Raw genomic sequence first — 25,201 nt, forward strand, 5'->3', positions numbered from 1 at the left:
TTTTTGAAATGGAAAGAGCTTCTAACTGAAGGTGGATTTTTTTCACCAAGATACTTAGAAAAAGCCCTGCTCTGCAGCTAAGCATACAAATATGGTCAAGTAGAAGATCATCCAACCAGAAAACAATTTCACATCTAGGCTACACAAGTGTCCCCTGATAAGCGCAGTTCATGTGCTTGCAGCTCTGCAAACATCCATATCCATAGGTGGAGCAACCCAACTTCCCAGTCCCTTATCAGGATATCTCACAGGGCACGCACGAGTCAGCGCATGCTGCGTGGTTTGGCAGCACTTACAGAGCATCACTGCTGCCAAGGCACGCTCCACCATCGCCCCGCTGCTGCTGCGCTTTGGATCAGGAGGTGCCCTGTGCTGTGCAGAGGCTGTTCTAGCAACACACTCATTTTCATACCTCCCACTCGCAGCCAACCGCTTCCAACTTGGTTGTACTCATTCTTAGTGGGAGAGCTTTTTCTCAGCAGGAAAAGCTGACAAAAATTGCTTTTCCCATTACAGAATAACATCTTTAAATAGTTTAAATAACTACTCACATTCAAATACTTAAAAAAAAAAAAAAAGGAATTGAAATTGGAATGCAAATGAATTTGATCTTTCAAAAAACATACAATGCCTGGTACTTTACTCTCTATTAAGAGCAGATATACTACTGTAAAGATACACTCTAGTGTAGATATACCCTAAATATCCCTATTTCTTGTAAGAAAGTACATTATAGGGGACTGTGAGGTTGTCAATTTCATCAATTCTTGTCTTAAAAGATGCATATAGAAAGAGGTGCAAAGTGATACAAATGTGTTGCCTATCTACAGGGACAGTTGGATGTAAGCAACCACTTATCCAGAGACGACATTTACAGTGTCTGCTTCTGGCATTCAGCCAAGGTGCTTTAATGATGCCCGTTCCTCTCTCCAGTGACCACATAAGGAACAGGACTTATCTCCTTTGGGTCAGATGGAAACTAGAAGCCTAAAATAGTTGTAAGGTAGGTGTGTGCGCATGAATGCATGTACGTGAACAAAGCTACCCACCTTGATTGTGACAGATGAGGGCAAGAAGCTTTGCACCACTTGGATGCCTTGGATCCCCCACCAGCATGGGCCTCCCCAGCAAGTGGTGCACCGCTTGCTCATTGGTGCCAGAGAAGGCAGATTTTGCCATTTCTTGAACAGCTGCAGCCCCATTGCAAGATTACCTCTTCTGTCATCAGCAAAAGCACTGCTATCTGCTGGGAACTTGGAAGTAATAGGCAATTAGTAAAATATCCAGAATTACAAATGAATCAAAATGCCATTCTCATACTTAGAAAAGTTTTTATTAAATATTTTAAACTTCTGGATGAGACAAATAATATTGGTGGCTTTGTGCAACACAGTGGCATGTAAAGTAACACAATTTAATGTGCAAGAGAAGTCAGTATTCAATTATCCTCCATATTGGCCACCCAGTGGGAATGATTGGACGTGGAAGAGTCACTTACGGTATGTCAAGGGCAGTGGATTCCCAAACAGAGAACTACAAGCTCGCTTCAAAACCAGAAGGAGGACAAATGACTTGGTCTGCTGCCCCAGTCACTTGCAAATGCGGCTGGTTTGCATCCAGGATCCAAGCCATTAACTCTTCACAGTGCATTGTTTTGTTAAGTAAACAAATGTTTACTTGGAAACAACACATAGTTATCCTTTTATGAAAATAAAATTAACTCTGGATTCTTTAAAAAAAATATTTTACTTTTCTCACTGACAAAGCATTCTTCCACACTTTAAAAAATAGTTTTATACTGAATACTTTAAGTTTCCATTAACAGAAGTCTCGGATGTGGAGATCATAAGGCCCACACGATCATTTTTTTTCTGACAACAATTTCTGATGGCTTTGTAGATGGCAAAGACAGGGATGGCCAAACTAGGCACTCCAGCAAGGATTACAATAATAGCATACACCCAGCCGGGATATTCAACCTTCTGTGTTTTGGGGAACTCCTCCTGAAAGAGTAAACAGCCAAGTTGTAGAAAGTCATGAGGAGCAAATACCTGAGACCATGTACACATTCAGTAATTCAACAGACCAAAAACATAATCAGAACAATAGCTAGCCACAATGGCACAATAATTTGCCAATTCCACAGCAGTTTACAGCTCAAGGGTTTCCAGCCTCATCTGTTCTGAACTTATTTTTACTTAAAAGCAATGGAAAGAAGATGGTGTGAAGACAGCAAAAGCCAGGAAGGGAGACTGGTGGGACTGCTCCTGGCATGCTTCCTGGGCACAAAGGAGTGTGGGCCTGGGAAGCTCACAGGCCACCAGGGCTTGGTGGACAAACAGCCTTTGGAAGGCTAAAATCAAAGAGTGCAGGAGGGCTGAAAATTTTTTAAGAAGGAAGTGAGGTTGCCAAGGAGGAGAGAAGAAAGCAGTCCCATTTCCCCCTCTTCTTTTCTCACCCTTTCTGTCTCTGTCTTATGAAAATAAAAAATCACCTTCACAAATTAAGTGTGCTGCATGACTGTTTCTGCCTTAAGGATGGTGACTGGTATAAGGCCAGAGAACAAAAAGCCAAGCTAGACAGGCAGGGAAGAGATGGGGTGACAGAGAAAATGATGGGACCCACATTTTTTCTAATATGACCTTCTCTGTACCACATACAGCTTTTTATTCTGCAAGGGGAGGAAAGGAAAAGTAGGTGACTTATTGCTGCAATTATAATTTAAATTATACCAATACATTGGAAGAGGAAAGAAGAAATTTGGATATTAATATTAATTGTTATTAATTTCTTCTGTCAGTAATGAGTAACCAGCACTACTGCAGTTCTGTGATTTTGAATGCACACAGAAACCAGTGCAAGATCAAAATGACTTCACAGATTTGGTCCTTTGTCAACATAGAGAGGTTGTGACATTTCCAGCTCTTCCATAATCCCTACTGAGGAACTGTTTCAGTCTTGCTTGACAACTGGACTAATATTTTGGTTTTGCTCACTTTGGAAAAGTTACTCAGGTGTCACTATATGCTAGTTGCAGGCATCACATCTGAATTTAGGACTTATTATTCTAAATGTGTTAATTTTTATTATTACTTTATGTCTTGTAATAAGAATTTTACCAGAAAACTGGTTCAGATGAGATATGAATATCACTGACTGTGTCTCTTACATTAAAGAAGTATACACAAGATAATTCTAAATAAATATTCTGGTTTTATATACTTACATAACTAGGGTCCCAAACGCTGTAGAGCAGTTCTTCATTGACTTTCACCACGAAATAAAAGAAGAAGATAACTAACATAATGAGAGGACTGATGACTCTCCAGGTAACCTGCCAGAAAATATTGGGCTTGTGTCCAATCATGAACTCAATATCCTTGTTAAACCTAGAAAGAAAACCAGGAAGTTCAGGACAGTAAAAACTGGTCAGGATCAAAGAATGCCTGCTCATAAACAAGGAAGTCCAAACTACCCCTAGCTGTTCTTCTCAGGACTTTGCTAAGGCAGTGTGAAACAATGATTGATAACAACATCAGGAGTTACACCTAAGTAGTTCAAATTAAAGCATATATCACTGCAAGTCAGGAGAATTATTTTTGGAAATGTATTTTCTTAAAGAAGTCTATGAAGCACACGCAATATGAGAGTCAATGCAGATGGACTTTCACTATAACATACTGCAGGATTGTTTCATGATTTATTTGATAAACATCTCAGAGCTGCATAAATTAAAAGGAATGACACAATGGTAAAAAGAGCAAAAGAAAATTGGAGCAATTTTTAAAATTCGTTTCTATGTTTAATGTTTGCTTAATCTGGGTTTCTACCAGTTTTCTCAGGTTGAGTACTGAAACAATATTTAACTTTACATATTATTAAGAATAATATTAAAATATTAAATATCAATTACTATGTAAATTGATTTTGTCTTTTCATCCCTAACTTCTAAGATCTAGGTATCATTCTTAAAATTATATGGAGCCCTATGTCCTGGTTGCAGAACACGTCCAGGTGTAGTGAGTGTCATGGGTAACATGTAGGTTCTCCTTCAAGCAAGAGAGCCATCTTTTTATCAACGACCCTTTCTCAGAAAAAGGTCACAGAAACTCATCTGGAGCAGGTAACACTACTTTTGGGCAGCCCTGATAAGCTCTGTACTCAAAGACAGCCACAGTGATGTGTACTGGCCAGGAACACGAAAGTTTAGCATGAAGTTCTTTTCTGAATCAGTCCTCATCCCTCTATGGACTCAGCCCATGTTTGTGTCCTGGGAATAGTTTTGTAAAGTGTTCTGAGATTTTAAAGGTGAAAAAGTGATCAACACAGACTTTTCTGTCCTTAACAAATTAAAATAAGTCTTATTTCTCTAGAGTACTCCCTCTGCTTGTCTAATTTACCTAAATTGACTCACGCCTCCTCAGGCAATATAAAACTCTAAAGTATGTGAAGGCAGGCTACAAGGGCATTCACCCCATCACCAGGACCACCACAGTTAAAGGGTCTGGCACAGGTTCAAGCAAAACCTATGGGTGATTGAAGTCCCCATGCTTTGTCATATTTCTTATACATTAATTATGAACAGAAAGATGGTGAAATTCTATCTATTACTCCTCTAGAAACTTGATAGGATAATTACTCACTGTGATAAAGTGATAAAGTCCTGAATCTATCAGCTAAAAATATAGCTCAGTAGCCTTGGATTTGCATCCTGTTGTAAAACAGTATCTGCAGCCTGCCTAGAGTTCCTGGAGTTCCCTGCTTTGGACAATGTCACTCAGCATTCACTTTAAACACTCCTGGGATATACCTCTATTTTGAACTTTCAGCTCAGTGCCAATGTGCTTGTACTTTGCTTCTGCTAATTAAATATTTGATGCAATTATCCCGAAGAGGATTTATTGCAAATGCCACCGTATTTAAAATGTAAATGTGCTATAGTAGCATTTTATATTTGGTGCAAATACATACATTCTGATGCCTACTTTAAAAATAAATTATTTGCATTCATATTAATATACTTTAGGGCACTTTTGCTAATATTATACTTAGTATTTTCTTGCAATGTCTTAGGGATGTGTTTATTTTAGCTGATTGTTATAGAACATTATCTATTATAACGTATTTATAGAAAAGTGGAAATCTTTCATGCACAAATAAAAATCCCCACCACACTCTTGACAAAGCATCATTTCTTTTTGTTGAGAACTATTTAAAAACCCAAGTCAATAAGCAACCCTAAACTAATTTTGCATCATTTCAGTGATTTCTATAACAGAAATGATATGCACTGAGGTGTAACAAGATTGCAGCTATACAACTAATCAATTTATGCACTACTTTCTAGTAATGTTTAACTAGTATTTCATACCTGTCTATTCCATAAATGTAGACGACTGAAAACATCTCAAAAAATGCAATTATCAGCAGGGGAATAGAGCCAGCAAAACTGTCAAATAGAGCCAGCCAGTAATTACCAGAATTCAGCACAAAAATAAAAGCAATCAAGTAAGACCCCACACAAATGAGACCTGTGGAAAAAAAAAAAAAAAAAACCAAACACAAAAGAACAGCACATTTAGGCAAAGAAAGAAAAAAAAAGAAAAAAAGTAGTTAGAGAGTTTCCCAGTAGCTAGAAAGCTTTGTAAGTAACTTTTAGTTCAGCTGCAGTCTGAAGGTAACAGTTTACTGAGAAGGCCTGTTTTTATGCAGGTAAGAACTCTATGGGAGAACTCTCCTAATGTTTCAGAGGTGGGAGATGCTGCAGATTAAATGGGAGAAGACTGAGGAGAGAAAACAGGTCGTTTTCCTCCTAGTCCATGGGACAATGTTGCAATGAGAGAAAATGTGCCCGAGTGAAGGACTCAGGTCCTCCAGCTTCCCAACAGAGGAGATGATAATCATCATGAGCAAGCTGATGGACAAGCCACAGGTTGAGCAGCTCTCTGCAGGCTCAAAAGGGACCTCACAGGAGCTGCTCCCTTAGGGGACATGAGAAAACCTTCAGTAGATTATCAAAGAGTCTTATGACCACGCCAGATCAGAAAGTAGATGGGTTGATTTTTCAGCATACAAGTTATTCCCTTGGGAGGGGGAAGGTCACTTGTCACTAAAAAAGGCACTTACCAGTAACAAGTTCCTTAGGAACTTTGGGGGGTATAATCTTAAGATCTTGTAAAGGTACAAGTACACCTTCCATATTTCCAAACATAGATGACAAACCCAAGCAGAAGAGCATGATGAAGAATAGGATGGACCACAAGGGTGAGACAGGCATTTTGGTGATAGCTTCAGTGAAGACAATAAAGGCTAAGCCAGTTCCTTCAACTCCCTGTGGAAGATTTCAGAGGCTCACTAACATGACGTAGCACTTAAATTTACATCAATATTCACTAGAATTCGTGTATGTTACACCATACCACAGTAAGTATGCTTTCTGTTTCCACAAAGGCAAATAATGCATCAATATATTTACTGTGATCATAATACAAATTCTATTTCATGGAATTTTATGGCCATCTATTTACATTTGTAATTCACCACCTTTTTAACAACAACAAAAAAAGGTATTTAGCCACATATTCTTGTAACTTTTCAGCCCTGTGTCAAGGTCTATTCTTTCTGTGTTGTGACACACGTGTACCAATCAGGGCAGGGCTTGCTCCAGCTGCTTCCTCGTGCTGGGAGTCTCTTCCCTAGTCATCTTGCCCCACCACAGCTGCAACCAGCTAGTTCCAGAGAAATACCTGCTGCTATTTTGCCAGCTGCATGAGGCCAGCCTAGAACACTTGTGGGTTTAGCTACTAATCTGACATATTGCCAGTACTTTTCAGTGGAATTTCAGCCTCTTCAAAAGAAAAATGGGGTAAACAAAAGTAATTCTTCAGTCCAACCCGATTGCAATCAACCAGTGGAAATATAAAAAACCCCAACAACCTTATAAGAAACATCATTAGGCAATTAAAAAATTGCTATGCATTCCTACCATGTTTATAGTATCAATATGAGTCAGGGTGTTAAACTTACATCATTTAGGAAACTTTCCAAGTTACAGGTCTCAAACTTCAGGCTTGCAAAAGTAATTGGGTCAGTCATGTTACATAGCTGCTGCATTTGTTCGAAGTTATCTTGGGTTACATTACCTTCTGGCAAATCAAATGCATTCATCAGAGTAAGAATATTTCTGAAAAAGTGAAATACAAGAAATTTGAAATTATTTACCTGTAAGCATCCTCAGGATCCTCAGGATTAATTTTCATCATCAAGGATGTTATTAAGAGCACAGTGTCTTTTATAAAGATACAAAGGAAACAACATTTCTGTTGCTCAAAATCAGATTTTGAGATTGGGAAGTCCCATGGTTTTGTGCATGTGCAGTCCTTTCTTTCTCCTTCCAAGGTGAGTCTGACGCTGTCTTTCACATCACAGCTGACAGCTAAAAGGATGGGCAGTCTAGGGACCTGTGCAGAAGTGAGGTGCCCATCTTTGCACTGCAGACTGGGCACCAGTTCCTAGACTGGGCAGCTTCTGGGAATGTGTAAGGTGTCTGCAGTTATGTATCATGCACTTCTATAGCTGATGTGGAGGAACTTGGCTGGAACCCGTGGGGTCTGGCAGCCCCACTTAAAAGGAAGTCTGAATTGCTCTTGTAAAGTTAGGTACATCTGAAGAGACCTAAGTATTTAAAATCTCCAGGAGGCAACCTAAATACAGAGCTGACACAGGGACCTGAGTATATTACGTTCATGCCATCAGCTCAGCAGGCGTCAATCACTGTGAATTCTGTATTATTATTTTTTTGGCAGAGTTTCTAGATAATTTTCCAGTGGTTGGTAGAGCTTCATCTAATAAATTAAAATGGGGAGAATTTCATTAATTGATTTGGGTAATCTCCCAATGCAGCACACAGAGTAACTAGCAGTACCTGAGTACACTGGGGTCCAGCTGTGGCCAGGACTCTGCAGGACTGCCAGAACTGCCTGGTCACAAGGAGGTTTCTTAAAATGAGCAGTGCTTTCAGAGACTCATTGCAAGTGATCTCCAAGGCAGAACTGCATAGTTTGGCCCCTGTGTCAGGAGGCCTTTGGGGATTTGACATCAGCCATAGTAGAAATAGCAGCAGAAGCAGCCTAGTATCCTTTTTTGTCTGTTTTTTGAAGTAATGTAAAATCCAATATTTCACAGAACCAGTTTTATTGAAACTTGCCTTATCCAGTTAAGTAAATACATTCCTTTGAAAGTTTCATATCCATTGTTGCAAATGATTAATTTTTCACATTTACCTTTAAAACTATAGATATTCTAGAATGCTTTAGTGAAATAATGTATCACAAACTGAATCTAACTTTATGTAAATAGAAAGTGTTACATAAATTGCAGCTATATTTGAAAGAACTGTTTGAAAAAAACATATTAAAATATGGAAAAACCTCTTCCTCCCTTGTTACTTTTAGGAAGCATCAGGAAATAATGTAAAATATGGTAGCTTATGCAACATCTATCTAGGACGTTCAAAAAGTTATCACTCCTTATGGAGCTGTTGCCAAATGATTTAATTTTTTTGAAGTCATGAGTGGTCTGATACCATGTGGGTCAGGAGTTGTAACTGTCCAGAAATAATAAAACTATTATCATCAGGCTAACAGAGCTGCCTCAGCCAAACAAATACCTGTATATTCTGGGTTTTTTTTTAATAACTTACTTGTCAAAACAGTCATCGTATCTCTCTGTGGCTCTGAATCCAATGATGGAGTATATAACAGTTGCTGCATAGATGGATGTGAAACCATTGATCACTGAGATAATCAGTGCATCTTTCTCACAGTTATTGCTGCAATTCAAAGAGAAAAAAAAAAAAAAAGAATGGAATTCAAACACATTCCCAAAATAAATGTTAAAAACTAGCCACCAAGACTAACAAAAAAGTAGTCCTCAGACGCATAAATACAGCAGTATGTTCACTAAGAATCTACAAGTACAGCCGTTAAAGATAGATTTAGTGAATTAAAAGTTGATGCCTTAAGCAGTTTAATACCTAGGCTTTCCCCGCTTTCCCCCCAAGTAATCCTATTCATAAGGAATAACTGCCTGGGTTGTTTCCATGTCTGGCTCATGGAAAGTGAAACATGAAGGGCAAAAAAGTATGTTTTTTCCTTTTCAGGCTTGACACACCTGTGTGCAGACACATATTGGCATAAGCTGTATTTCACTTGCTGGGATGTACTGCTGCAAGGTGAAAGATTTGCATCTGAATTCAGACAATCAGGAGGGAAAAATAACCAAAAGTTTCCACAGCAGTTTGGTATAGTACAGTTGCAGGAAGAGTTTTGTTTGATTATTGGACCAAATGTGGTTCAAAATGTTCTCGAGTATTGGAAATACAATGGAACGTTGTGCTGATAAGGTTGGACAGACAAGCTATTATATTACATCGCGAAAGTTAAGCTGCTTTGTAGAGATTTCTCTGCTGCAGACACTTGCCAACATATCTGTATAAGATGAAAAAATTGCAGAGCCAGAAAGAGACTTTCATTTGAGAGAGAAGATAAAGAATCAATACTAAATTAGTTAATGGTTTTATGTGAAGGCTGTAAAGCTCTAGCTATTGTATTTCTCTTGGACAAGAGAGCACTATTGAGATTAACTTGATGTTATCATATTTAATTTTCTGATCACCTTCAAAAGGAGAGGAAAGACAAGCCTGTCCAGCCAAGACCTGTGACACTGTGACTTTTCCTTATTTATACTGTTGCTAACAGTCCTTTAGTGGGCAGAAGGTATTGAACTGAAATTCTTTGCTGTATTCTCATGTCAGTTTTTTCACTTTAACATGAGATTCTCAGTGACAGGCTTGATAAAAATATTTCTTTCCTTCAGAGAAAGTAAGATGCTCAAGCTCCTCCCGGTTACGAATGAATGAATGTCTGATGACAATGAAACCTCACAGTATTTCCTGAGATGTTTATACTCCTAAATCAGCTGGGAGCAGAGTTACTTACACCTGGTCCAGCTAGTGCTGGGCTGCAGGTGGCCCAACACCACAGTATAACTCTATGGTATTTGCATGTTTTTTTTCTTATATCTTTGTGTGAATTTTCTTACTTTCTGCACTTTCCTCCTTAAGTATGAATCATTGAGAACTGAAAGAATGTGGCCTAGCGCCACAGCCCATTGTGTTGGAAAACCAGAAGGACACTTCTCCCTTTCTTTGGGACTTTTGGCAAGATGCAGAACATTCTCAAGCCTGCTCCTCATGGTTTTGGGAACACTGACTTGGACCTGAAGTGGAGCTTATCACCTTGCACTAAGACACTTAGGCACCAAAAGTTCCAGATGAGCTTTTGAAAAATATCTGGAATCAAGAGTGGTGGCAGAGAATTACAGCAGTGACTGAAATACTGATGTGGTCGAACCTAAGACAAACCTGAAACATGGATTTCTGAATGCATGACCAAACCAGATAATCCAAACTTGATTTGGAGACTTTTATCAAAAATATTATGTTCAGAGAATGCTGCACACTTTGTCTTTGAAGAGGACAATGCTGAAGGGATGGAAGGCATGTGGATGGTGGTTACTCCAATACTTTGGAAGGGTGAGTGTAGAATATAGCACTGTGTTGTAATCTGCTGACCGGGCCATCCCCTGGGTGATGGGAGTTCATACTCCATCTTTTCCCTGGCCCCATCGGATATATAACGAAAGAAACTGAATTTGAATTTCAAAACTCCTAGATATATCTTCTAATCTCTAAGACAAAGATTTAAACTATGGTCTGTAAATTGCTTTGAAATGTGTGTACCATCACCCAGCCTCAACAGTGTGGAGACAAAGGGCAACACCATGCATTGAGCACTCCCGCAAAGGAAGCTCCTGATCATCAGCTGGTGGTGGGCAGACAGTTCCCTTCCCTATGGCCAGAGTCACCACATCTTTCTGCAGGAAAACAGCCAGTACCAGGACCTGAAATCTTGGCTCAGGATAGCTGGGATCAGAGATGTACTGAGGGGATGGTGCCCCAGTCCCAAGTAATTATTGTGCAATGATAGGGCAGAAGTGAACATGCTTCATTTGAAAGAATGAAATATTCATGTAAAATCTGGCTGTGGCTTGGCTACTTACTGAATAGAGTTGTAACTGGAGAATGAAATGAGGCCTCCAAAAGCCAGGGAGAAAGAATAAAACACTTGAGCACCCGCATCCAGCCATGTCACTGGGTTAGCCAGCTCATTAACCTGAGGCATCAGACATACAGCTTTAAGCATATGCAGAATTCATCGTTATTTAGACTGAATATGAGGGATTTAAAACAATAATTAAAACAAGAACATTAACCATGCAGAACTCACTTTTTCTGAAGAACATTAACAAAGAGGTCAAGCTTACTTTTTTTTTTTTTTCCAGAAGAAAACCTATGTATAGGTTTTATACAAGTATTTTGAAAATTAATAAACAAATTACTTCCCATAGCTGACAGCTGTCATGCCTTTTTCCAGAAAAGGTGTTTATTGTTTAGCATTAATAATGACCATTCAGAGGTCTTCTCATGGAAAATTAAACCCTTTTCAATTTTGCTTAAAAATTGTTGTATAGTTAAACCATTCTTTTAGGCCTTTTGTCCATATAGTCATACTGATTAGATGAGTTCTACTCCCAGATGCACAATTTGTGCTTTAAAGTTAGACTTGTCCTTAACTAGAATACATGAAAAGAAAGCAAGCTCCCTTATGGCAACCCCATTGCATTGCTCTGTGACCATCCTTCCATTTTTTATAACAGATCTAATGGAGGGGTGGGGGTAGAGAAAGACAGGGACAATGCCTGTGTATATGTATACTTTCTATATCCAGTGCAAATGACTGACCTCCCAGAATCAAGATTTTAAAGGTGACTGTGGTATAGTTAGAAAAGCACCAATGGAGGGGACTAATTTTCAATCAATTTTTAGTTACAGAAAGAACTACATGGCATTTCACTAAGGGAATAACCATGCAGTGACTTACATTTGGAGTGAAGAGATACACAATTCCATTGGTTGATCCTTTCAGTGTCAAGCCACGGATTAGAAAAATGGTAAGCACAAGGTATGGAAGAGTTGATGTTACATACACAGCCTGCACAAGAAGCATGTAAATAAAACACTTAAATAAAACAGAACACTTGAATAAAAATAGCACTGCAGGGTAGAAAAGAGGGGAATAAATAAGGTACTGTGACTAACAATAATAGCAAGTTTCAACTGACTCACAATTAATATACCACAGAAAACTATGTTCAAGAAAAACAGTATGTACAGTATATTTTGATAATAAACATTTTTACAGTTATAGTGCTTTATTTAAGACAAATTGTCATTGTTGAAATTCAACTCAAATCATTCAAAAGCGACATAAAAAATAATCTACACCCTGAGATCAGGTTGAGGCTGCTGATGCAAGGATGGGCTCTTAGGACTTCTCTGGGCAGCAGAATATTGAACATTCTTTTAGAGAGATAATATTAAGGACTAGTGCAGATCCAAATAAATTTGTACATCTATATTTTGAAGAGAATGGCCATAGCAAAAAGACAGAGTCCCTTGATCCTGCATTTAAGGTTAATGTTAATATTAATGTTAAGGGGATAATACATAAATAATGTTTTACTTGGACCTATAAGGACAAGGAAACCAAATTGCTCACAAAAATCTCCACATAAATCAAATCAAATCAAATCAAATTAAATCAAATCAAATCCAATTCCATTTCATTCAGTTTCTTTCTTCAAAAAGCAGCCCATGGTTTTACTCAAGAAACAGGCAGTTTCTACAGTATGATTAAGTCTGTATGAATAAGAAATCACACCATAATGAATATCACTCTCACAAAACCAAAATAGAGTACCTTTCCTGTTGTTTCGATGCCTCTGATTGTGCACACGTACAGTACACCCCATGCACATGTTAAACATAACAAAAGCCACCACTGTATAGTGCCTGAATTGTCAATGGAAGTGGAGATGTTTAACGTTTCTCTGTACCAGAAAAAATCTACAGGAGAGCTCTTGGCACACTCTTCTATGTAATCTGTAACCACAAAATGGTTGTCATTCTGCATGCTTTTTTTAAATTGAAATAAAGAAAAATAATAAACACCAGTGTTCTGAATTATACCACCTAATGCCAAGACTTGTTGTTGGCAAATTTCAGATTCTTAGAGGCTGGTTCCGTGGAAAAATGAGAGATTTAAAAGAGGATTTTTAAACAGGATTTTAATACAGATTTTATTGTTATTTCTATTTCTTCAACTTTGCAGGTAAAATCTTTGAAGCTTACTCAAAGACTCTTCTATATTCTTTTTTCTTACAAAAATGTGAGGTTAGAAGCATCTTGTGCCAAAGAAAGCATGGAGAGGATTCCCGAGCATAAATGCATGTATATTGTATAGAATATTCTTTTTTTAGTAGAAGAAAAGCAGTTAGTCAGAAGTTTTTCAATGATTGTACACTTCCTACCTCATCTTAAAAAAAAAAACACACAACTTTGGGCTTTCCACATGCATCCTTCTCTTTCTTGCCTGATGGAGTGTGGGTGCCTGCCCACACCTTCCTGCAGCCAGGCAGCTCTTTCCCTCCCACATCTCCTTCAGATAAGTGATACTTTTTCTGTTTTGCAGGGCATCGTTCAAGCTCTTGTCAACACAGGTTGGATTCTCAGCCCCCTGCAATGCGCTGACCTGTGCAGTATTCTGTCCTGGCCTGCCCTTAATGAGGTTTTTTAGACTTATTCTGGGAGGGGAGGAGAGGAGCAAAGCTCTCTGAAGAGCTGTTCACTGACCCACCAGAAAAACCTGCTTCATACTGTTTCATGCAGGACTGACTATGGAAAAAAAAGCTGCTGTCACTAAGCAGCCTCTAATGAGCTATAGACTGCTGTCATATTGAGAGGTACAGATGTTTCATATGTATTATGTATTTTTTTTTTTTTTTTAATTTTCAATATGCTAATGAAGGGCTATTGGTGAAGAGATGGACGAAACACATTGTCTAAATCTGGAAAATGTTAATGTTTATGCTAGACTTGTACTTTGTGAATAATCTGTATGTGAACACACCTATCAATATCAGCCCTGAAGTTACACATAAAAAGTCAGAGTTTGTCTCAAAGTTTACGTGTTGATCACATTTTATGCAATGTGACTCTTCACAAACACAAGTATTAAAATAGCACTGTGTTCCTGACAGGCCTGCTATGCCTTACTGTTCCTTTATAGAAAGAGGCTCAGTTAGGCTAATTGCTAGAAACAGAAAACTGTACTGTGCAACAAAATACAATATTTCATAAAATATACCTGTTCTGTTGTCATTGAGAGGACAGCTACTCCAAGGCAGGGGCTCTTGGAAGGAGTTGAAGAAATACCACATTACCCAGGCAATAATGGTATTATAATATAAACCTACCAGGAAGGATACAAACATTGCTGCTATGCCTGAAAAAAATAAATTAGAACACAACGTAAATTTCATTTTCAGGACATATCAAAATATATGGTAAGAACCTCAACCTTTCCCTACTCTCCTCCCCACCTTAATTCCATGGATTATAGCCTTTACCCACCTCTCTCTTTGTTTTGGATGTAGGTTTAATCAGGGTGAATTTGTTACCTGAAGGTTAGTCAGGTGAGTCCTACATAGATGTACAGCCTAAAACTATGCTGGGACTGAAGCTGACACAATTCAACGCTACACAATTCTGTTCACAGTCTTGACCACTGATACCTAGGGAGTTTGGGATGCTGGGTACATGCAAAGCTCAGCTGACCTAGGATTTTGCCTAAATGGGACCCAGATTGTCTTCCTTTTCCACAACATCACCGCAGAGGTCAGCAGATGTGTTTGGCTAATCTTTGTGTGTAAAATGGATAGCTGCCAGGAGGCACAGCCTGTGAAACGGTGCAGGATTCAAGCTGGTATCTCTCCTTCCCCACTTGCTCTCAAGTAATCAATCTCTTGTGACTTCTCTGGCAGAGAGTAAACACTAATGTTTAGCTCCTGAGGGCTCTTAGCTTCTGAAGAAGTTTGAAAAATTCCAGATGCAATGAACAAATACCTTTTGTAACTGATTTACAGATGCAGTGGATGCCAACAACAGTCATAACTGGCTGTGTTTCTTCCCTTTTGAATGTGTGGTAAACACAAGAATAGCTGAGGTGGGAAGTGACCTCTGGAAGTCATCTTGTCCAGCCCCCTGATCAAGCAGGGCCACCTATAACTGGTTATCCAGGACCATGTCCAGGCAAATTTTGAATAGCTCTAAGGATGGAGACTCCACAACCTCTCTGGGCAACTTGTGCCAGTACTTGGTCACCCTCCCAGTGTTTTCTGATGTTTAGATGGCACTTGTGTTTCCTATGTCATCAGGTATCTATCTGTGAAGTTTTTAATGCTGTGTGCATCATGCTGCTTTTACTACATTGTCAGAGTGTTTGAATACTTGGAAGTCTAATACAGATGTGAAGAAGTATTTCCCCAAAAATACTGTCTCCATGGCTTTTAGCGTGGTACCTCTCTCAGATGTAAGAAAGTAACATTACATGGACATAGAGTCTGATAGACCAGCTTAGAGAAAGATTCAACTATTATTTATCCACAGAACAGTTCCAGAACAAATTTTTGGCACACTTAATGTTTATCCTAATGGTAAAAACAGCCAATATCAGGAATATAGAAAATATCTCTGAAGACTGAAATTGGCTTCAAATTAGAGAAAGGTTTTAACTGGACCTATAGTACCTGGGAGCATGGTCACACAATTGTCCTAGTGCCTTATCATGATTAATGTGACCTATCGATGGAGAGTTAGTGAGAAATGAAAAGGAATAGATCCTGGAATATCTTACTGCACACCAGAATAAAATCATGAAGCTTTGGTTTTAAGATTATCGGTTCAGAGACTTGTGTTTTCTCAGGTGGTTTTTTGCATTCTCTTCAGACTTACCAACCCCTTTCAGGGTAGGGTGGATAGAGCTCCAGACACCCACACTGCCTTTCCTCAGCCTTTGACCAATGGCAAACTCAAGATGAAGCAGGGGGATACCCTCCAGGACTAGCAAAATCAGGAAAGGAATCATGAAGGCTCCTGAAATGGATAAGAAAAAAAAAGATGTTTCTCATCAGTGGAGTACTACAATAAAGCACAAACTTCATTTCTGAAGGCTTCTGAAACAGCAGGTGACTTGTAAGCATACTTGTGGAAACCCTTCTCCAGTTTCTGAACAATGGTTTTGCCTGTTTGCCCAAGCAGGAGACTTCATTACATATGTGATTTCAGGCAGGAATTCTTATTCTTCCCAAGTGACAAACATAAACACAAATTATACACTCCCAAGGTCAAACTTTGAAGAAGCCACCTTTGGATTGCAAGTGGAGGAAAGGTAGTTACTTTCCTGGAATGTCTTCCTTTTCTTTCTGCAAAAGATTATGGTTTTATAATTGTGAATCATGCAAATTATATGAAGTAGTTAAATGAACTAACCAATATGCCTCAAAAGATTAGGCAGGAGCCTGGGGCTGTCTATATAAAATAACCAATAACTTCCTGGCAACTGCATTCAACAGCTTTTATATTTGAGTAGAAGAGATCTAAGTTCAGGGTTCAAACCTAGTTAATTATGACAAGGTTGTTAGTATAGGACAAGTTTTTTAAATTAATTTTTTCCTGAATGAAGTGTACCTCGGACGTGGAGATAACATGTAATGCCACAGTGGAATACCAAAGTGCAGAACCAAATGCTTGAAAATTGTTACATGCTAGAATTATGGTTATCTGTCATTACAAAAAGTCTTTAACTTCCTAATCATAGACAGTAAATAATCTAACTGCATTTAAAAAAATGCAAACCTGTATGTAAACAGTTCAGGTTTGGAGATTTACTGACTTCTTCCTCACATATGCAGTGAAAATCAGATAACAGTGAAAGAGGAAATTTGAAGAATGGAAACTATAGTTTTGAATTCAAAGCAGTTGAATGTTTTTTTTGAAGAGCTGAACTGCACGCTTTTCTGCTCCATGGGGTATCTTCTTGATATTTTCTACACCAGACATGTAGAAATGAACATTACTGAAGAGTCTTCATTTTCTGTGCACTCCAGTAAAGTCTGATGAAGACAATAGTGTTTTATCAAATGACCACTATTATAATGAAAACAGCCAACTATGATTTTTACTTTCCACTCCTATGGAATTCAAGTAATTCGAGTTACTTACTTGTCTTTTGTTGACATTTTTTAAGAATTATTAATCAAAATCAGTAGTTCTGAATATGTGAAATGTCCTTCAAAATGCTGACAGCTTTGAAAATGTGCATGCCACACATCAGGTTGAATGACTAATCACTGATGCACTAGCAAATATATTTTTTGTTAAAGCCAGTTGCCAGAGGTAGCTGTATAAACATGATACTCTAAGACTTCAGTAAAGAATGTCATTTAGCAACCCAAAAACTTAGTAAATATGTAACACTTTTCGAAAATAGTGTAGCTCATCTTGCATACATTAAAAAACTATCACTGCAAAGGCAGAGACTGACAAACTGAAGAGGTTTCAAAGGAGCAACAGAAGAATAACTGACTTTGGATATATTTTTTATTAGTGAAAAACTGAAGGACTTATTATGAATTGTTATTTGTAGAGAAGTTTGCTAAACTTCCAATTCTGCTGACTCCTCTTTCTTCTGTGTCAGTCTATCGCCTTGAGAAATGGATAATATGGACATCTTCATCAAGGAGCACAGTATCCCAGTTGTTTTCTTCCTCACTTCTCACATCTCACATTCCCTTTTCCAGAGACCATGTAGTCCTTGCAAGAACAAAAGCCTTACATTTGTGGGGAGCAGCTACCTGTTAGATCTAGGAGCCTCAAGCTGGTACTCTCTTACCTTGGAGGAAAGTGGTTATTTTGTAATGCTAGAAAAGAATGAAGGGTGGTGGTCCATCCTGGATTTGAGGAAACTGAACTCCTCCAGATGCAAATTCCAGTTTAGCACTGTGGTCTAAGCTGAGATATCCTTACAAATGGTAACAGTGCTAAAGCAATCACTCTCAGACTCGTGTCTTGCTGAATACGTACTTTCATATCACAAACAGGTGAAACATATATGGTATATTTGAATTTTAGAGGGACTATGATCAATTTAAAAAAAAAAAAAAAAAAAAGGCTTCTTCCCCTCTGTCTTCCCCCCACTTCAGGGACTTCTACAAAACTACGGGCAGCAGGAGTTCTAATGTCAGGTGTAATGGGGCAGTTCTCTCTCCATGCCTTGTTGACTAGCTGCTGAAAGGCAACTATGCCACAAATGGTGATGTACTCTTTAGCTGCCTGTGCCCTGGAGTCATTGATGATGCAAAAGTCTTACCCCACTCTGGCAGAGGTTCTGGGATTCATTGAAACTGTGTCAGGCTCGGTCACTGCAAGGAACTGACCCCCTCTCTCCTTTCAGACAGTTTCTGGCTTTTCTAAAGGTTTGTCCCATTTTGTCTGATATGGACTTGTTTAGCTGTGTTGGAATGTGCACTAACATGCATGTAAGGGCCTCTCTTCATCTGATTAGATGTGCAGTGCATGCAGATTTGCCTTCAGAGAGTTTGTTCTCTACGGATACCCCACCCTATTTCTGTGAAAAACACTTCTCTTGACTATTTTTTACTTGCTTTCATAGAAAACGGGAGTTTTGCACTGTAAATGATGAATGCCCTCTCATTGTTGAGGTCCATCCCCCTATATCCCAGTGGCTTCCTTCCTACATGGGAGAGTCAGTGGGATAACCTCCACACACAGAGCCTCTGGCCTTCCACAGGGACAAAGTTACTTATCAACATGTGGAGCTGTAAGCAGCCAGAAATATGTCATGTGCTCCAACCTCATGTCAGGCTGGCACACAGTCTCCCTCCTATTGCACTCTGTCCAGGAGCTCTCATGAGGGTAAGATGAGATAAGGACAAGATAATTGGTTTTATACCAGCAATTTTTCATTCCAGAGCATTCTCTGTTTTAAGCCCAAGATACCACCTAAAAGTCTGAAACCTGACCCTACAGAATTTGTATGGTTGCTCCATCTGGATCTTTTATTTTTACCTTCCCTTTCAGATGCAGGATAAGTCTCTGCTATACCACAATCTCACTTCACTCTAGTATAAAGTCCTTCCTCAGCAATGGTAGCAACTAAGTCCAGAAGATGGATCTGTACAGCTACCTGATCCAAATACTCCTCATTTGCCCTCAGGGTAAGTCACTTTCTGAAACAACTTGCAGCGATTTTAGATTGTCTCTTGAAACTTAAGAATGGACTAGCACTTAGTTCTGCTAAGGTGCATTGCTTAACCATCTTTTCTCCTAATGGAGGCTCATCACTTTTTTTTTCATCAGGTCATAATAAGATCGCTTAAGGACTTGATTAGAAATTTTCCACCTGGTCAAAGATCTTGTTGCATAAGGAAATACACAGCCCTTATAGTCCTTTCAATCTATAACCACTTGTTTCTTATCATACCTGTAAAAGAATTTTTTTTTTATTATTTTTTTTTTGTAGTTACCACCTCTATTAGCAGAAGGGAGGGAAGATCAGGCTGTTTCATATGAAACATTAGAAGCATTTCCTTTAGAAGGCATTCAAAGGCAGCCTCAACTTCTCACTTTCAGTAGAAAGCAGGCTGATGGATATTCTGATTTGGGTTCCATTTTTCTTCCATGCTTGAGACATTCTTGTGAACCTTAAATGGAAAGTGCACCTCCACTCACACAGCACTAGCAGTCCGGGTAGACATCATGCCTCATCCTCCAAGACAGTGAGATTCTGCAACAGCACTGTCCCTACACCATAACTCTCCCTGTGGTCAACACAGTGCATCAAATTTGCTGCAATACTCTCAGAATTGAACCATCTTCTGTGGTGGACATGCCATGAGCACTCTATCAGCCTCAGGGGATTTCCTGAGATCTCGAGATACTTACAGAAGTACCTTTATTAAGATGTCATAAAAGAAGTGTTTAAGCATGACACAACTTTGATAGACCAGTCAGGTAAAGGAACTCCATGACCTTCCTTGCACAGCCACAAAAAGGGGAAAGGATGCCCTTTGTGGAGCCACATGGAAAAGACATGCTGTCCAGCTGTGTACTCACAGCTCCCCAGCTTCCTCACTACCTTTGGAATCACCAGGAAAAAAAAATTCAGGTTCTGGGATGGACGCAAATGGAGAGGGTGAGTGTCTGTCCACCCCTTTTGTTATCACAAAGTACATGGTGTGTGTATACACCTGCATTGCAGAATCCACATCCCTGTGCAAACAGATACAACTAAAACATTTCTAGCTTGAAGGGTTAGCCATGTATAGCATGATAGCTCTGCTGAGATAAAAATGCAGGGTGTGCCATGTCAGAACTGGAGAAATAAGTCAAACCACTTCTAATTAGCTGTAGGAATACTGGTATATTTTCAAGAGGGACAAAATTCATTATGTAGGCCACTTTTTTCTTTTTCTTGGGTTCTTCTCTTTCCATGGTTCAATTTTAACAGCTAGCTCAGAAATCCAACTCTGCTGTGTTTTCCATTTCTCTCAATTTCTCCCAGCTTTTCTGATAGGAGCTATAATGGAAAAATAAGTGATAATGCTCTGCAAAGCTGCTATATGGGACATAAAAAAAAAATTAAAAAATCAATGCTTTTTAAGCTGTCACTTTTATGAACCTAACAAATAAACCAATGATCTGAAAATAAATGTTATATAGATGTATATAAACAATGAGTAATCTTCCAGTCTGAAAATCTTACAGCTGAGACATTAGATTCCTATCCTGTTTCAGTACTGTATTTCAGAAGACATAATATTTGGGTTGAACATCTGTATAGATATGACCTTCTCTTTAATCTAAGAGTTTCTAATGTGAAATTGAAAAAAATATTGCTTTCACATAATTCCTCATAAAGGGAAGACAGGTAGACTTCACATGGAGATGTTTTTCTGTACTGTCATATTTTTAGATTTCAATTGTAGGGAGGGTACCAGTGAGGACCTGCTGATGTCATTACTGTCACTGCATTCAGTGTGGCATGCACAGAGATGAAAAAGTTGTCCCTCATGCAGCGGCAAGGTTTACTGCAGACATATACGAGCTGTAGACTTAAAGACTCTTTTTTTTTTTTTTATATCAATGGTTTAAACATTAAATATACATCCTCTTTTTTACAATACTCATCAGGACGAAACAAAAATGTTTAACAGTTGATTAAATGACAAGTTGCTCAATAAAGATTAAACAAAAACTATGTGCAATGTCAGAGATAGCTATAAAATGAAAGGAAATTTCAATCTCATTAAGCTGGTGAAAGCACTGAGGCAAACACTGTAGCTTTTACATTGTGTGCATATTGAAATCTAGTTCACCTGTGGTAGTGATGTATTTTACAGCTTTTAAGATGTGAAAAGGATAAAATGTGCTTTACTAAATTTTACTGGGGTAAATACTCCATTTTTTAAAACAAACTCATAATCTATGACAACACAAGTAAATAAATTATATGACCAATTTCTTTTTGCATATTTTGGTATCACAGTGTTAAAGCACTATCATAGTGTTGTGTTTAGCAAGAAGCAGCCCTCAAATAATTCTAGCTTTAAGTTCAAACATCTGAAAGGAAGAGTTATCTATTAACTCAGTGTTCCTAGTTACCTTCACTATAGTCAATTTGCAGAGAAAAAAATCACCTTCCTTGAAGTCCAAGTACTACAAGGGTAAATTTTATACTTCACTATAGTCCATTTATGTTTCATGAGTGATATAAAATGTGCAAACACTGATTCACAAAGTAGGTGGACATCCAACCTCATTTGGGAGTGTCTTTGCTGAAATGCTTTCTACACCCCTGTTACCAGACCTCATCCGTGTTAAATGACTCCAAATGTTCATTCATATAACTCATATTTCAAAAAGAAAGAAGTTAAGATAGTGAAGCCAACCCTCAGAAATTAGAAACTATTTTCATTAGGTAGTCTATGCAACCTTGATTCTGCATGCACCTTATGAGACAACCTCTAATTATGTGATCATATAGGAATTCTTATCCTCTGCAGATATTTATTGTGTGGTAAATGGTGGTATTTTTTTCTGCCTCTTAATGTAGGGTCATAATCCACCATCACATCCGAAGTGAGCTTTGGGACTCTATAAAACAATCATGACAGGGACAGACTGAGGAACAGCATAATCCCCATCTCCAGTGAAAGAGAGCAGCAGCAGGGATCCCTGCTGCTCTGCACTCAAGTGAAGACATATCTTGAAGACACGAAGTGTGAAGACATACACCTTCCAGAGTAAAGGCACTGGTCTGAATAGGGAAAAATGGAGCTTCGTCAGTGCACTCATAAGCGTGGTGTATGCTTTGTGTTAGTTAACTTGGCAGAAGGTGCGCTGCACAGCAGGGAGGGAGGAGGGATTGCACAACAGCTCTCCACCCTCACGTGTGATGAAGTTAAGGAGTCCTGCTAAGAAGCCACGGGAAAGCATTGCTGCTCACTCTTATGTATTGATATGAGTCACAGCACTTGGTGTTATGCAGAAGAATTGATAGAGAAAGTAGCAAGTCTGGCTACAGGAACACTTATCTGTACAGATTAGCCCAGTGTCAGCTACGTCACTTCTTTGCTATGTGTTGCCTTTCAACTTCTGCCTATAATTTGAGTGAGAGAATCCCAGGGAAGGAAGAAGCAGGGGATAACTGTTGTTGTTCCTGAGCAAGGACAGGACCACAGGATAATGAGAAAGAAAATATATTTCCTGTCAAAGGATAAATTAAAACACAGTAGTGACAGACATGCATGAGAAATTCATAAATCCTCACTGGCATCAGTCAGAAAACTGTGATCCATACCAAGTTCTTTGCATTTGTTGGATGTTCATTTTTCATCTGCATTTTATATGGCTAGAACACGGGGGAAAGGAAAGATAGAAACGCGGCAAAGTGCCTATTAATCAACCCCAGGAAACAGGGCATGCCCACTTTCTAAAACTAAGTAGAAGAACCCAGTAAGCTAATGAGTACCATGAATTTTAGAGATATCCATCCACATTTTCAAATTAAAATTGTCACACATGGAAAGGGAGTTATGATTTTTTGTGTGTGTCTTGTAACTTTGTTACAAGAGTTGGCTGTGCTATAAATAACCCTCAGGTTGCACTGCAAACTCAAAACACCAGTCCATGTTAGAAAAATCTCAATGTTAAAAGCATCTCTTCTTGCAGCTGAGTCACCTGTTATTAAATGTCCCTGAGTTTGTACCAGCAGCTCCCCACAGAGCCCTCCTTGGTCCCTACTCTAACTAGGAAGAACAATTTTTAAACATCTCACTGTGTATATCTAATTAAAATTACTTTGAAATATGGTTCCTTAAGCCAGAAGTGTTCTTTCAACATCCAACATCACAAAGGAACAAACACCTTTTACACATATCCCAGAGTAAAAAGCAGATAACAAGTAGATATTGGGCAGAAAAGACTGTCAGAAAATGAGACATATATGTTGTCATATAAAATTTAAGCAATGGCTCAGCTCAAGATGATATTTAAAAACACACAGCAAAGCAGTGAAACAAAATTTTAATATGGTCCTTTGGTCCTAACCTGACCCCTATGGAGTCACAGTAAATTATATAGTAAATAGCATACATTTAGATTTTAAATTACTTAATAACACCAACTGTTAAAAACATTATTAACGTTAAATACTTTCATGCTGTTACTCCTATCATACATTTCACACACACTGACCCTACAGCTGATACACAGATCAGTCCAAAACCAATGAAAAACCTATTATGAAAAGATCATTTTGGATTTGGTTCAGAATCATACTCACAAGGAGCTTATTATTTTTAAACATACTTTATATATATGTTTGTATGTAAAGTAACATTACTTTTAGATTAAGAAAATATACTTGACAGTGCAAGACTGATGTCATCAATCCCCTGTCCCGAAATGAAAACAGTTCATTTCTTTTCTGCCATCACTAACATAAATTCATAACCGGTGAAATAACCTTATTCAGTAGATAGTCTGCTGGAAATGTACATCACCATTCTTATAGGGACTGACCAGGTCTAAGCATATTCCATTGTTTCCCAAAAGAGAGATTAAACCTAGTTTATAGCCAAAGTTATTTAAGATATATTAAAGACATACCTCCTCCGTGGCTCTGACAGAGATATGGAAACCGCCACACATTTCCTAAGCCCACACAAAACCCTACACACGTCAGCATATACTGAGCCTTGTTATCCCATTTTGGTCTGGAGTCTGCCTCTTCTGTCTCAAGGACTTCAAGTTCTGCATGGGAAGGTATCCTGTCCTCCAGGCCAGGATTGGGCAACTGTAGCTTCACCATATTTTAAATGTCCTGACTGAAAACGCTGCCCCAGTGAGGAGATAACAAAACAGGCAGCTACTCAGAAATCTGCACAAAAAGAGAACATCTGTTTGCTGTCTTCAGCTATATATAGTGAACCTTTGGCACTAAACTTGAAAATGCAGGCTTGTGGTAAAAAGAAGCGTCAGCAAATCATTCGATTGACCAAGTCAGCTCTGACACTTATTAATGCTTTATCTGTCAAGGTTTTATGGAACAGTCTGTTCATCTAGTAGACATTGATTTCAGCTAATGTAATTCAGGAGATAATTTGGCTATAAACTGTAATCACCTATAATGTTATGAAACACCCCTTGCCACTCCCCTGTTTAAACTCAGTTAAATACATATATAGCCCAAGTAAATATGGAGTAAAAAGATTCCACTGGCCTCAGACTGAACATAGAGGTTCCATACTATTTTTTATCAGGAAGATAAACTGCTTGTGACTCACTATCACATTCAGTTTCCATAGTGTATGCTTACAAAATTGTATGTTTTATTGTAATATTTTAGGAGAGAACTTTGTTGAGTAGGGCTGATGGTTGGACTCGATGATCCCAAGGGTCTTTTCCAACCTGAATGATTCTGTGATTCTGTGTTTCTTGATAATTACCGAAACATGTTCTTCCTTCTCTGTAAGAGTTCTTACTCTACTAAATGCTCTGACAAAAAGGATGAAGAATGAAAAACATAAAATCTGATCTTTAAAATCTTAAGTGTAATCTGCTTACCCTAATGCCTCTAATCATTATAGAACATCTGAA

At 38.5% G+C, this 25,201-nt stretch overlaps 1 protein-coding gene across 1 annotated transcript; it reads right to left on the bottom strand.

Moving 5' to 3' along the window:
- Positions 1–1,793: 1,793 nt before the first annotated feature.
- Positions 1,794–24,413, bottom strand: LOC141956933 (sodium-dependent neutral amino acid transporter B(0)AT1-like). The gene is made up of 12 exons (XM_074897806.1): positions 24,212–24,413; positions 15,974–16,114; positions 14,328–14,465; positions 12,882–13,063; positions 12,003–12,113; positions 11,122–11,234; positions 8,702–8,830; positions 7,027–7,183; positions 6,127–6,331; positions 5,372–5,531; positions 3,227–3,389; positions 1,794–2,003 (listed from the first exon to the last, which is right to left on the bottom strand). The coding sequence occupies exons 1-12, from the start codon at positions 24,411–24,413 to the stop codon at positions 1,794–1,796; spliced, it is 1,911 nt and encodes a 636-aa protein (XP_074753907.1).
- Between the last annotated feature and the right edge of the window lie 788 nt (positions 24,414–25,201).

Source organism: Athene noctua, chromosome 2 (genome assembly GCF_965140245.1).
Source record: "Athene noctua chromosome 2, bAthNoc1.hap1.1, whole genome shotgun sequence".
Taxonomy (NCBI): Eukaryota; Metazoa; Chordata; class Aves; order Strigiformes; family Strigidae; genus Athene; species Athene noctua.